Raw genomic sequence first — 14,611 nt, forward strand, 5'->3', positions numbered from 1 at the left:
GCTTGGCCTCGGACATCTGCTCAGGGGCTGGAGGCAGGACCCAGAGGATCTAGAAAAGGGTAGGAAGCCTCCAGATTCTCCTGTTGTTCCTTCCCTGGGCAGAGCTGTGCAGAAGGAGAGCAGAGGACCTGGCTTGCGGCTGGGCCTGTGCCCAGGCAGATGGTCTTTACACGCTTCACCTCCCTGCCTCCTCCTGGCTCCCAGTACGCATGCTGGGGCGCACACAGCACCGCCTGCAGACCAGGACCCCAGGGGCTGCCCAGCACGGGTGCCGCAGGACCCAGGGTCCTTTGGGAGCATGATATTTTTATAAACCCTGCTGTTCTCTTGCCTTGGTCCTAATCCAAACCTGCGTGCGAGGCTCAGAGCCTCAGGGCTGAGGAAAGTCAAGCTGGACTCAGACCAAGTCGGCAAATGGCACCATTTTCATAATAATGAGGGTCCTCCTGCAGCCTGCACCTCCTACCAGATGTGCTGCAGCCGGGCCTGGCCAGAGCTGCAGGAATGGCAGTTGCCCTTTTCCAAAGCTGTCTCCCAGAGGGCCACAGACCACCTGCGCCTGTTTACAACAATGACAGCGGCCCACAACACCCCCACCACACACACAAAGAATGGGCTTCTCCAGAGCTCAGGTCCCCAGCCAGAGGTCCAGGGCAGGTGTGCGCCCCACTTGACAGATGCACACTGCTCAAGGGCGGACATCCACAGAGGTCCAGAGGACGCACCCCAGCGTCCTTCCTCACCCTGTCCTCTCTGCTCCTTGGGGCCCAGGGCAGGTGGGGGGAGCTGTGGCCACTTATGCTGAGCTGTCGTCACAGGGAGGGTTGAGAGAGAGAGAACACGCAGCCAGGGACTCGGCCAGGCCCGGATCGGGGACCTGTGGCCACTTGACCCACCCTATGAGCCCCGTGGGCAAAGGTCCTCGTCCTGATGACAGATGTGCCTGGACATAAGCACAGCTCTGGAACCTCACGGGACATCCAGGGCTCCTTGTGACACCTGGTGCCAGCGCTGGGCAGACTGTGATTTTTCTTTCTTTCTCATCATTTGCATCTAAGCCTGCACCCAGCACGGAGTGGCTGCCAGTGCAAAGACGCCATCTGTGCCCGAGACACTGGTGGGCCAGGCGCGGCTTCGAGGAAGGTGGGCTTTGCCGGAGCGATTCACTGATGGCCTCTAGGCCTCTGCCCCCCGAGGCTTCCTTTGGCAGGAGAGGCCTCCGCCTGCACGCTCAGCCCTGAACCCAGGGCTCCCCCAACAAGCAGGGAGAGCAGCTGCGCTCCCTGGGGCTCCTGCCCCACCGCAGAGATAATGAGCTCACCAGCCCGGAGAGGTGCCCCACCGCCGCTGCCGCCCTGGGCCCTGGCTGCCAGCCCAAGCCTGCAGCCTTCCAGTGACAGCTGTGCGTCCCCGGCTGTCGGAGGGCATTTGTCACGAGGCCTGGCGGGCAGGCAGGGGCCCTCGGCAGCTGGCCAGATGCTGCCAGGATCAGCCTTGCCCCAGGTTTTTAAGCCATCCTCCCACTTTGCTGTTTCCGCTCTCCCTCCATTTGGAGCTGGGCTTTATTTTAAACCCCCCCTATCAGCTGCCCGCTTCAGTTTCTGGCAGACACTGCTAGTTTCTCCACTGATTAGAAAAGCAGGCTTTTTAGGCGCCTCAAGGCGTCCACACAGTAACTCGCTGAGTGAGGGAAAGCGTGGCGGCCACCTTCAGACCGCGGCCAAGGTCAGCAGGCTCGCCACCCCCAGCCGCTGCGCACCGGGGGAGGAGGAGGTCTTCTCCCATGAGACAGATGCAGTGCTGGGCCCAGTGCTGTGCCCACCGCCCTCTCCACATCAGAGAGGCACTCAGCCCTCCAGCAGACGGGCTCAGACTCCATCCACCAGGGGCGCACAACCCCATCACGGACCCCTGCTCTCTCAATTCCTCTGCAATTTTCTGGAAGTGTCTAGGCAGCTGGCACATGGCCAGGCAAAAGAGACCCCTGTGCCCCCGCTAGGAACAGACAGCTCTTGCCGCTTGAACACCTGCAGTCCTGGGCTCCTTGGCTCAGTGCGTAGGACGGAGGGGGAAGGCGGCGAAGCACTTTTCCTCCCTGGGCCTCAGTTACCCATCTGTAAGCAGGAGGCGTGGGTTCAGACTGCTGCCCTGTGAGGTGGGCCTTTGGCAGCATCATCTGTAATGGGCTGGGGGTTCTCTCCTGGGAACTCAAGAGCCTCAAAGGGTTAGTTGTGGGGTAAACTGGAGTCTCACTGTGCTGGGCCCTGCCCTCGGGCTCCTGCCCTAGAGACAAGGGCAGCCCGCGCCTCCCTCCACCTCTGTGTCCATCTCTGCCAGTTCCCGGAGGAGCGACAGGCCTGGCTCGGCCTCCCCGGCCGCTGCCAGCAGACCAGGACAGCGCTCCTCTCCAGGCCAAGAAGGTCCGGGGGCCAGAGTGGCCTTTTTCTGCAGCCATCGTAATCCTGGATCAAAACGATAAGCTCTAGCCAGTCTGGGTTTAACCCTTTCATCTCAGCTATATGAGTCAGAAAATAATAGAGACTATAGTAAAGAGAATAAAGTAAAATAATAGAAAATGTAAAGCTAATACCCCAGATTCCAGGGTGCAGCCAGGAAAAGGGAGACAGACAATGTGCGGAAAATAAACAAGCATTTTTGCTTAGCGTGTGTTCTATTTTTTGTTGTTGTTGGCACTAGGGATTGAACGCAGGGTGATTCTACCTCTGAGCTACATCCCCAGCCTTATTTTTTAAATTTTTGCAGTACTGGGGATGAAACTCAAGGGCATTCTAACTCCAAGCTGCACCCCCAGCCCTATTTTTTTTTTATTATTCTTTATTTTGAAACCAGGTCTCACTGAGTTGCAGAGGGCCTTACTAAGTAGCTGAGGCTGTCTGCAAACCGCAATCCTCCTGCCTCAGTCTCCCGAATGCTGGGCCACCACGCCCGGCTTCCTATTTTATTTTTGATCTTGAAACAGGGTCTTGCTAAGTTGTTAAGGCTGGCCTCAAACCTGTGATCCTCTTGTGTCAGCCTCCCAAGTCCTGGAATTATAGGCGTGTGCCAGCACTTCCAGCTGATATTTCTGTATTTCCAAGGCCTTTTGCTGACCAAGGACAGAGATCTATTGTCAGCCCACGAGCTGTTTCCCACCGAGGGCAAGAGGACGGCTACGCTGGCAACAGACTCTGGGCCTCCTCTTGCTCTCACAACGTCATGCTGAGCTGCACAGGCGCTTCCGTCCCAGCTTTGTGAGGCGCCGACGGGGCAGAGCCTGGTCAGGGGCAGCCCGCCCGTCCGGGTCCCTGGGCTGTCATTCCCCAGCGGTGCCACCGGAAGCTGACTAGGGTGAAACTTCCATTTCTTCACCTGCTAAATAAAGGCTCAGCTGCTTTTAAGTGAGAAGGATTCGCTTAAAGGATTAGCACAGCGCTGGGCACCCGTAGAGAGTCCATAAATGTTGACGTTTTATTATTACGTGTGTGTATAATACTAGGAATTCAATCCAGGCTGCTGTGCTACTGAGCTGCACCCCAGCCTTTTCCTTTCTCTTTTTCTTTCTCCTTCCTTCTTTCCTTTCCTTTCTTTGGTACCATGGATTGAATCCAGGGGCATTTTCTCTGAGAGCTACCCCTCAGCCCTCTTCATCTTTTATTTGGAGGCGGGGTTTTGCTAAGTTGCCCAGGCTGATCTCCAACTTGCCATCCTCTCTGCCTCAGCCTCCAGCCGCTGGGGTTACCAGGTGTTCTGGCATCCTCGTCGTCATTATTACCGGCACCCTTGTTTTGTTAAATTACACTCACCTCCTTCCTAAGCAAAAGATGGAATCCCTGCACGTGAACGCAAGCCACCTGCCGACGAGACTAGACGGTGAGCCAGCCTGCCATCAACAAGGGGGGCCTGTTGGAAGTGACATTTTGCAGCATGGTGGTTTTACTCTCCACTTTCAAAAGCCTTTTCTTATTTATTTATTTATTTATTTACTTACTTACTTAATTTACTACTGAGGACTGAGCCCAGGGGCATCCTTCTTCCGAGCCATACTCCCAGCCCTTTTTACTTATTTCCTTTTTTATTTTTTATTTTTTATTTTGTAACGGAAACTTGCTAAGATGCTGAGGCTGGCCTCAAACCTGTGGTCCTCCTGTCTCAGCCTCCCAAGTCCTGGGATTAGCATGCCCAGCTCAAAAGCCTTTGACAGGGCAGCATGGAAAAGGTGATTTCCTTAGAACAGGGAACAGGGAGGCCAGCTGGTAGAGGAGGCAGCTGATGCCCAGACAGTCCACAGGCCCTCCATTCAAAAGAGAAGGACGAGCAGGCCTGTAAGAAAGATGCTGGAAGCCGGGCACGGGAACACACGCTTGTAATCCCAGCATTTGGGAGGCTGAGACAGGAGGGTCGCAGTTTGTGGACAGCCGGACAGCCTTGGCTACTTAAGTGAGGCCCTTTGCAACTTAGTGAGACCTTGTTTCAAAAATAAAGAATAAAAAGTAGGGCTGGGGGTGCAGCTTGGAGGTAGAATGCCTCTGGGTTCCATCCCCAGTTCTACAAAAGAAATAAAGAAAAGAAAGGCTGCGGGTACACTCCATTTAGTATCGTTAGTGGGGTCCTGCAGGAGGCCCAGCACTTCCTCAAGCCTGACTCCTGGGGAGACCCTGTTTCCAAATAAAAAACAAAATATAACTCAGAGATTAAAAAAAGAAGAAAAGCCCTTGTGTTCAATCCCCAGCACCACACACACAACAAAAAGCAAAACAAAATAAAATAGGGCTGGGGGTATAGCTCAGAGGTAGAATGCCCTTGAGTTCAAACCCCAGTACTGCCAAAAACAAAAACAAAAACAAAAACAAAAAACTTTTGGGCTCCTTCACTGGTAAAGATTAAGTCACAATTAGACCACAAATATCTTTCTATTTGTTTTTTGTGGTATTGGGGACTGAACCCAGGGGCATTCTGCTTCTAAGCTCTACTTCCAGCCCTGTATTTTTTTTATTTCAAAACAGGGCCTAAGTTGTTAAGGCTGGTCTCGAACCTATGGTCCTCCTGTCTCAGCGTCCCCAGCACTGGGATGACAGGCACGTGCAACCACACTGGGCTTCTGAATGTGCTATGTGACTGTGGCAGGCCCTATCATGGCCCAGCGCGTCAGACTTTCCAGCTGGCTGTGTGGGGCTTCAGGTTCCTCATCCTCTGCCACCAAGGCTTCAGAAGACAGGGCGCCTGGGAGCAGGTTAAGTATCTGAAAACACGGCTGAGTGGTTAAATTCAGCTTTTCCTTTTTCATTTCAATCTCCCTAATGGATTTTCCTTTGTGCCTATGTAATAGGGTCTGTGGAGTAGGGTGGGGGCTGGGGGGGGCTCAGCCACTCTTGGAGCCACCGTGGCTCTGGGGGTCCACGCTGTCTCTATGATGGCAGGGATCCTGGGGCAGGCCAGGGTGTCTCTGCTCCCATGCTGGCCCCAAGACTCATCATGATCCCGTGGTGCTAGGGGCCCCAAAGAACCAGAACCTGACCACGAGCTCAGAACAGCCTCCGCCAGCCTCTCACCCCAGGGCTGTGCGCCAGCCCACACTCCAGGGTGAAGTCTCATCCTCTGTGGGGGAGCGGCAAGAGGAAGTTCATTAAATGTCTCTAGGTTTAGATTAAAATCTAGATTCCAGGGCTCTCCCCAAGTGGCCTCTGCTGCCTTCTGCCCCACAGCCGGACAGAATCTTCCAAACGCTCCACCTCCATCTCCTGAGGAATGTCTCCGCTGCTTCTATGCAGCCCGTGCGAGCCCGCACAGGTCCAGCTTTCCTGCCAGATGTTTTCTGAGTGTCTGTTTTGTGGGCAGCACAGTCCCTGCCCCCAGGAGCTCGAGGAGTCACCCCAGTAACAGCTCCGGCTGCTGGTACAGGTAGTGGGTAGGGAGATAAAGAGGCAGCTCTACCAGAAATCACACTGATGGCACACAGAGGGTGCCTCAAACAAGAGTCTTTGTGATGCTGTATGCGGTAAGTATACGCTAAGCATACCCATGGTCTCTGCCTGTGGTTTCTGGCAGGTCAGTAACAGGAATCTCTAGACCAATCAACAGGCCTTTTGTATGCTAATGGCAGGACCTGGCTGGGGCTCTGGGATGGGACTGGTCACAAGAAAGACCAAGGCAGGATGTGAAGGTTGGAACTCACAGGAGGCTAAGACAGGAGGATCACAGGTTCCAGGCCAGCCTCAGCAAGTTAGCAAGTCTGAGGAATTTAGTGAGACCCTGTTTTGAAATAAAAAGTAAAGTAAAAAGGGCTGAGGGTGCAGCTTAGAAACAGAATGTCCTGTGTTCAGCCTCCAGTACAAAAAAAAAAAAATTAGAACTTTCAGCCCCATACCCCATCCTCCTAGGAGGGGAGAGTGATCACTAAGGCTCAGTGATGTAATCAGTCATGTTACTTATTACAGCATCCTTAAGAACCCACAAGGACAGGGTTCAGAAAGCTTCTCGACAGCTGAACACATGGACGTTTCTGGAAAGTGTTGCGCTTACAGAAATGGAAGCCAGGTGCCTTCTCCCACATACCAATCTTGCCCTGTGCATCTCTTCCCAGATGCAATCTATATCCCTGGTAATATCTTTATAATAAAGGTAATCCTAATTGGGCATTGGTGGTGCACACTTGTATTCCCAGTACTTAGGAGGCTGAAACAGGAGGATCACAGATTCACAGCTAACCTCAGCAACTTAGTGAGGCCCTCTGCAACTCAGACCCTTTTTCTAAATAAAAAATAAAATAGGGCTGGGGTGTAGCTCAGAGGTAGAATGCCCCTGGGTTCAATCCCCAGTATCACAAAACAAATAAATAAATATAACCCCTTTATTACAAAGGGGTTAGCCCCAGTGTGGTGGCACACGCCTATAATCTCAATATTTGGGAAGCTGAGACAGGAGGATTGCGGGTTTGAGAACAGCCTCAGCAAATTAGCGAGAATCTCAGCAACCTAATAAAACCCTGTTTCAAAACAGAAAAGGAAGCTGGGCGTGGTGGCACACGCGTGTAATCCCAGGAAGCTGGGCGTGGTGGCACACGCGTGTAATCCCAGCATTTGGGAGGCTGAGATCGGAGGATCGTGGTTCGTGGACAGCCTCAGCTACTTAGTAAGGCCCTGTTTCAAAATAAAGACTACAAAATAGGGCAGGGGGTGTAGCTTGGAGGTTGAATGCCCCTGGGTTCAATCCCCAGTACCCCCCCATACACACACAAAGGGGGTGAACATCAGTGAGGTTCTGCATCTGTCAGTTATCACAGGACACTAACTGGACCACAGGAGGGACTGTGAGGACGCGACTTAGAGCAGCTGAAGTAGGGGCACAGGACGCAGCCTGGGACTGTGGCTGGGGTCAAGGGGGTGCAGCCCCCCGGGGCTGAGCCCTCAGTGCATGGGACCTGACACTGTCTCCATGCAGATGTGTCGAACCTGACATGTAGACCACCCCGGGGTCCACCGGGCCCGCTTGTCCTGGGGGCGGGGATCCCCACACCTCTGGTCACGTGTTCTCTCCTGTACTGACTATGTAAGAGTAGGGGAAAAACAAGTGCTTTTTTGCTTTTTGTGTGTGAGTTTTGTTTTGTTTTCTTATCTCAAACAGTCCCCCCAAAGTGCTGCTTACTGTTTTACTTTTTATTTTTATTTTTTTATTTTTTGTGGTACTGGGGGTGGAACCCAGGGGCTTTTCTACCTCTGGGCTATACTCCCAGACCTATTTTCTATTTTATTTGGAAACAGGGTCTCACTAAGTTGCGGAGAGTCTCACTAAGTAGCTGAGGCTGGCTTCGAACCTGTGTGATCCTCCTGTCTCAGCCTCCCAAGCGCTGGGATTACAAGCATGCACCACCACGCCCAGCCACTGTTTTACTTTTTAAAATGCTGACATTTTCTGAGCTGGCCATGGAGTCATAGGCCAGGCTTTGAGATTCCTTAGAAGGCTCTTGTTTTATTTTATTTTATTTTTGTACTGGGGATTGAACCCAGGGACATTCTACCTTTGAACTATACCCCCGGCCCTTTATATTTTTAATTTTGAAACAGTCTCACTAACTTGCTGAGGCTGGCCTCCAACCTGCAATCTTCTCATCTCAGCCTCCCAGTACTTGGATTACAGGTGTGTGCCACCATGCCAAATTCCCTTTAAGTTAGAAAGTGCTTGAGGGAAGGAGTTTTGACCCCAGCAATTCCCACCGGGGCTTGTGGCCGGCACTGCACGTCCTCTCTGCTCTCGAACACGCTCCAGGCCTCCCGGAGGGAACATGCTCTAGGACCGGCTGCTTCGTACAAATGGGCACGATGCCACCCCGGAGAGGAGGGGGAAGAGCGACTAGGAAATCCTCCGGGCTTCCCTCATCCCTCCAACACCAGCAGCTCACAACCCAAGACCTCTACCGTGGTCAACGACAGAGCCCTGCGGACACTGGGCTGTGGGCCTCCCGGGGCACAGGTACACAAGGTCCCGGCTTGAACCAGGGCAGGCCTGGGGAGAATGCCCAGGAGACGCTCGGGCCTCAGGCCCCCCTGGCACCTGCGGCAGCGGGCACCCTGCAGGTGAGGGTCGGGAGCCAGCGCTGTATAGGCTGCCGTGACTCCTCTGGTTCCACAGATTCTTGGCTCATGCCGGCCTAACATGGGATCTGTGATCCCATTCGTCTCCCCAAGGGAAGAGACAGAAATGGTGGTGGCCATTTTCCAGAGAAGGAAATTCTGGGCCTGAGCCCCTGGGTTGCAGATGAGAGGCGCCGAGGGCCACACCCCGCTTCCTTGCCCCCTCTCTGCTCTCTCATGGCTCCATCCGAGGCGCCGACCCTGTTACTTCTCTGAGCCTACCTCCCACTCACATCAAAAGCCAGGGCCTGAACATCTTAGTCACCACTTAGAGCACCAGCTTCCCGTGGGTGTGGACCTGCCCTTCTTGGCCATACCTGAGAAGAGACCCGACTGGGGAACAAAGAAGGTCCCCAGGGCCCCAGCACAAGGGGGGCCCGAGGGATGAACAGGGCCTGTGGCAGTGCGGCGTGGCGGCCAGAGCAAGGCCGTGAGCAGATCCTGACCCCTGGCCCTGGCCAGTCCTTTGACCTCCTGCGGGGAGGCCTCATCACCGAGGGAGGACCAGCATGTCAGGTCGGGATGGAATGACGGTGCAGGGCGGCGCTCAGCACCTGTCTGCAGCTGGGGGCCTGGGCTTTTGATTAGCCATGGGGATGTTCTGGTCCTAGGGCTGGGCCGTCTAAGCTACACCCCCAGCCCTACTTTTTATTCTTTATTTTTTATTTTTATTTTATTTATTTATTTTGCAGGTTTGAGGATGGAACTCAGGGGCATTTGACCTCTGAGCTACACCCCCTGCCCTACTTTTTATTCTTTATTTTGAAACCGGATCTTACTGAGTTGCAGAGGGCCTCACTAAGTAGCTGAGGCTGTCCGCAAACCATGATCCTTCGGTCTCAGCCTCCCAAATGCTGGGATTACAAGCGTGTGCCACCACGCCCGGCTCCTTATTCTTTACTTTGAAACAGGGTGTCACTGAGTTGCAAAGGGCCTCACTAAGTAGTAGCTGAGGCTGTCGGCAAACCACGATCCTCCTGTCTCAGCTTCCCAAGTGCTGGGATTACAAGCGTGCGCCACCGTACCCGGCTGAGCCTTAGCATTTAAAGTCCTGGATCCTGGGCACCTCACCTCAGTGGCTGCCTCCCTGGCACAGCCCCCAGCACACAGGGCTGTCCCCCAGCCCCAAGCTGTCTTGGGCTCTGCCGTCACCAGTCACCAGGAGCTTCTCGTCCGCTGTACCACCTTGTGGCACAATAACAATTCTGGATGTAAGCACAAGTTGGGTTACTTTGGTTGGAATGATTGATTGCAACGCTGAACTGCATGCATGCTAAGCTTAACTGGATGTGAGGTAGAACCATTATTCTCCAACCCTGAGAAGATCTGCCCTTCACCCCTCCCCGACAGAGCTTATCTACAAGGATGCCCATCATGGCGACTGGCACGGCCTCAGAGCCCCAGCTCAGGGCCCAACACCCTTCATACAGACCAAGCCCAGGACACTGGCCCGTGTGGCCACGCTCAGGGAGTCGTGCCTTGCTTCAAAGATCTCTTCTGAAGTCTGGCTCTGCAGAAGCGACATCAGTAAATCCACGCCACCAGGGGAGAGATGGAGCCTGCATTGTCTTTGGGACACAGCTGCCCACCCAGGAGGCTGAGGAACAGAGCCCGGCGAGGGACCTGCCGAGGGCATGAGTCTCCCTCGCGACTCTGGCTTTGCTCTGGCCTGTCTGCTCAGGTGTCTGTCTACCTAGCACGGACCGGCCGCCGTGACAACTCGTGTGCCTAAATGATACACAATTTAGGGGCATTTCATTTGTCTTCGATCACAGTCCTAAAGTTCACTAAAACAGCTCTCTCTCTCTCTCTCTCTCTCTCTCTCTCTCTCTCTCTCCCTCTCTTACACACACACACACACACCCTAAACCGTAACCGGCAGCACATGGCAATGATAGTCCAGAGGCTCCAATCCTGAGGGTTCTAATGCCAACTCATCACACGACTGAGGGAAAGCCACCCCCTACCCAAGCGTGGGGTTCTCCGCCTTTATTTTTATTTATTTTTAATTTTTTGCCCAGGGGCATTCTACCAGGGGCATTCTACCTCCGAGCTACACGCCCAGCCCGATTTTTATTTCCCTTATTTTGAAACAGGGTTTCACTGAGTTGCCAAGGGCCTCACTAAGTAGCTGAGGCTGTCTTTGAACTGAGATCCTCTTGTCTCAGCCTCTCAAATGCTGGTATTACAAGCGTGCGCCACCACGCCCATCTCTGCCTTTAAAATGAGTGGCTTTAGAACTTGCTGCCCCGAGAGCAACTCAGGAGCTCTGGCTTCTCAACAGCAACCTCAGAGCAAACCCCCAGCAGCTGCCGTCTCTGCTGTCAGGGAGGGGCTGGAGACACAGGTGCATCTCCCCCAGGCTTCTCTGAAGCCCTGCAGGGAAAGGGGCAGAGAGGGGACAGCAAGAACAGAGGGGAGCGAGTCCCACTCAGCTCCAGCAGGGCCGAGTAAGGACCAGAGGAGAGGCTGAAAGCGGCCATGGAGGCGGGGGGTGGGACCAAATCCTAAATAATAAGGAAGCAAAGGGCCAGAGCCCCTCTCCCACCAGCCCCTTGGCAGAGAGGGGAAGCCAGGTCACCTGACACTGGGCAGCACCCCCAGCTTTCCCACAGCAGGGTTGTGGGGTGCTTTGTGAAAACAGTCTATGTCCCTTCAAAGTCCATATGTTGAAACCTAGCCCCGATCACGGCATCAGGAAGTGGGGCGTTGGGAGGTGATGTCCGCCCTTACACGAGGGACCCCAGAGGTCTTGGTGCCTCTATCCACCAGTGAGAAAGCACATCTGTGAACCCGGAGCTGCCTCACCAGGCACAATCTGCGTAGCTCCTCAATCGATTTTGGGCTTCCAGCCCCCAGAACACTGAGAAACACGTTTCTGTTGTTTATAAGCCCCCAGCCTCTGGCATTTTGGCATAGCAGCCAGAGTAGTTGAAGACAGAGGCTCTGCTCCCCACCCCCATTTGGGGGGGCAGGTCAAGCTGTAGAATCTGTGCAGGGAGCGGCAACAGTGCTCACCCCTAACCTCAGCTGGGGAGTGGAGGTGCGGCTGAGCTCGGTGCGGCACGGCAGTGGCACGGGCTGGCGGTGACCCCCCACACACACCTCAAGTGTACTCTTCTCAGCTGCCAGGGTCAGGACGCTGCCTGGGGAGGACCCGCACATCTCCCTTCCCCACCACCCTCCAGCAGGTCCAGATTGCCCCAAACAGTGATAGAGAGGCCAGAAAAAAAGACCGGGCATCATGATACGGTTGGAGGTGAAACCTTGACCCCAGAGCATTCCCCTCATGAGGAAAAGAGGCGACTAGAAGCCTGTCGTGCCTGGACTTCCCCCTCCACTGTCTCCCGTTAGCCCTGCAGTAGTCCTGTGAAGTTCCCTAGGCTAGGATTTCCCCCACTTTAATGACAGAGGCCCGGGCATGCGTGGGAATGCCCCAGGATCGGAGCAGGGCTGGCAACGTATTCAGCACTCCTCTGTACCCTGTGCTTTTGCTCAAGCAGCAGGGGCAGCAGCCTGGGGCACTGGGTGCAGCAGGGACTTTTTACAGGGTCTCGGGGCGGGGGTGAGCCCCCAGTGGCCCACAGGCGCAGGGGTTCGCCTGCCCTTGCTTTTGCAAGGTCTCTAAAGGTCCTGGTGTGGACTAAGTGGAGGGCCAGAAGGTGGGGGCTCTGGGCGCTTACCTGTTGTGGTCCAAGTCCTGCAGAGAGATGCCCGAGTCCCAGTCCACGTCCCCTGCTGGTCGCTCTAGGGCCCAGGACGGAAGCAGAGATCAGGGCAGAGCCAGAAAGTGGGCTAGACTGTCACTTAAGGAACACCAAGGAGAGGTTTCTCTAGAAACTTACTTTCCAGAGAAACCCAACACCTTGCCTCTGTTGGCCTGGGAGGAGGAGGCACAGCCTTCACTGCAGCGGGGGGGCTGAGGACCACTCTCACACCCTCAGCTGGCGGCAGGAAGCTTATGGAGGAGGGCTGCCCCCTGGGCCTGAGCACGGGACTCCCAGCCGGCCATCGCCTGGGCTCCACTCCAGATAGGTGCTCAGCCTCCGGGTAGGGAAGATTCCCCTCTGCCGCCCACTGCAGGGTGAGGGCATGCCACCGGACAGGGCACAGAAAGCCACGGTGGGATGGATGAAAAGGCACAGGAAGGAAGCCACGGAACAGCCGGGCATGGTAGTGCACACCTGTAATCCCAGCACAGGGGAGGCTGAGATGGGAGGACCGCATGTTTGAAACCAGCCTCAGCAAACTATCAAGACTCTAGGCAACCTAGTGAGACTCTGTTTCAAAAAAAACAAAACAAAGGGCTCAGAGGTAGATCTGGGTTCAATCCCAAGAACCACACACACACACACACACACACACACACACACACACACACACACAAAAGAAAAGGAAAGAAGGGAAGAAGGAAGGAGAGAAGGGAGGGAGAAAGGGAAAAAGAGGCGTGAGTGAGCCATGGTAGCCTCTACTAAGGACGGAGTGCAGCCTCCCTCTGCTCTAGAGGGTCATGCAGATCTTGTGGACAGGCAGCCTGCAAGGAGGTGGTAAGGAGCCTATGTCAAAGCCAAAATTAAGCCGCACTGCTGAGCGGGGCGTGGTGGCACATGTCTGTAATCCCAGGACTTGGGAGGCCGAGACAGGAGGATCGCAGGCCTCCAACTAGCCTTAGCAACTTAGGCCCTCAGCAGTTTAGTTAGATCCCATTTTAAACTAAAAAATAAAATAGGGCTGGAGTGTACCTTAGAGGTAGAACGCCCCTGGGTTCAATCCCCAGTACCACAAGAAAAAAATACAAAAGACACTGGTGGTTTTGGTTACAGATGGCCGAACCCTCCTTCCTTCCCTCCTTCTGCTCCCGCCCTGAGCTCCCGTTGCCGTCCCACCCAGGCGGAGAGTGAGCTCACCTGCAGCACCTTTGTCCCAGGGTGGAGTCCACGCTGGGCTTCCTGCCTTGGGGGAGCTCTGTCCCGGACCCCTGAGCATCTCCTGCAGCAGCAGGCGGTTCCTCTCCACACGGTCAGACAGGGACAAGGCGGTACCCGCGGCGCCCGGAGCCCCCAGCTCTCCAGCTCTCCAGAGCCCCCCCAGCAGGGCTGTCCCGGGGACGAAGTCCCCCTCGGAGGCCAGAGAGGCGCTGCCCAAGACTCCCGCTGTGGCCAGACCGTCTTGAAGGGAGTGTGGCCTGCCTTTCTTCTGGCTTGGCATGTCGGTAACATTACAAGGACAGGGTGTCCCTGGCCCACCTGGAGTCCACCTGTGGGTGGGGCTCGCTTGCAAAGAGCCAGGTGCTGGCAGCAGAGCCCTCTCGTAGTCAGGCACCTCCCATGCTGCCTCTGGGGGCCACGGGTTCTGCCCGGGACAGCACGCAAGCCCCGGGGCAGGCGGCCTGGGGCTCCCATCCCCGCCACGTTCCTTCTCACTGAGACCAGTGTCCCGCAGCCTGTTGGTCGGCTTCTGAGCAGGGGGGGGCTCCCCTGCCTGGGACAGGGCAGGGTCCTCGGCAGGAGCAGGGGCTCCCCCGGCCTTGGCGCGCCTGCATCTGGGCTTCTTGGAGGATGGCTGCCCGTGGGCCCTCTGTTTACCTGCGGTCATCTCCTTCAAAGCCTTCACTTTGCACTCCAGCACAGAGGGGCCTTGGAGCTGCGCCTCCCGTGACCTGGGGGGCCTGGGCGCCACCAGCTCCGGTGCTCTGTCCTCCCCAGGGCGGGGCCCGGGTCTCTGGGGAGGCCCACTGTCCCGTCTTGGCTCAGGACCACCGTTCGGCATAGCTGAGGCCACCTGCACGGGGCTGGTTGCTCTGCTCCCCGGCTTGGACTCTCTGGAGGAGAAAGCACAGAGAGCCTGACACCAGTGCCCGATGGCGCCAGCGACCTGCTGCTGCCCAGACCGCCCCGTGAGGATAACTGCAGCCACAGCTGGGGCGAAGGCATTTTGCAAAGTACAAATCATGATATGGTACAGATGAGTTACTGGATTCTTTC

At 55.4% G+C, this 14,611-nt stretch overlaps 1 protein-coding gene across 1 annotated transcript in view; it reads right to left on the reverse strand.

The window, feature by feature from the left end:
• KIAA1614 overlaps window positions 1-14,579 on the reverse strand; it is a gene marked incomplete at both ends in the record, with an annotated part of 35,312 nt that extends 20,733 nt beyond the window's left edge. The window contains 2 exons of the mRNA XM_080698764.1: window positions 12,311-12,374; window positions 13,535-14,579. Of these exons, the coding sequence (XP_080554890.1) occupies window positions 12,311-12,374; window positions 13,535-14,579 (1,109 nt within the window). The remainder of the gene's footprint in view (window positions 1-12,310; window positions 12,375-13,534) is intronic.
• Window positions 14,580-14,611: the final 32 nt, after the last annotated feature.

The sequence above is a fragment of the Muscardinus avellanarius genome (genome assembly GCF_963383645.1).
Source record: "Muscardinus avellanarius genome assembly, chromosome: 7".
Lineage (NCBI taxonomy): Eukaryota > Metazoa > Chordata > Mammalia > Rodentia > Gliridae > Muscardinus > Muscardinus avellanarius.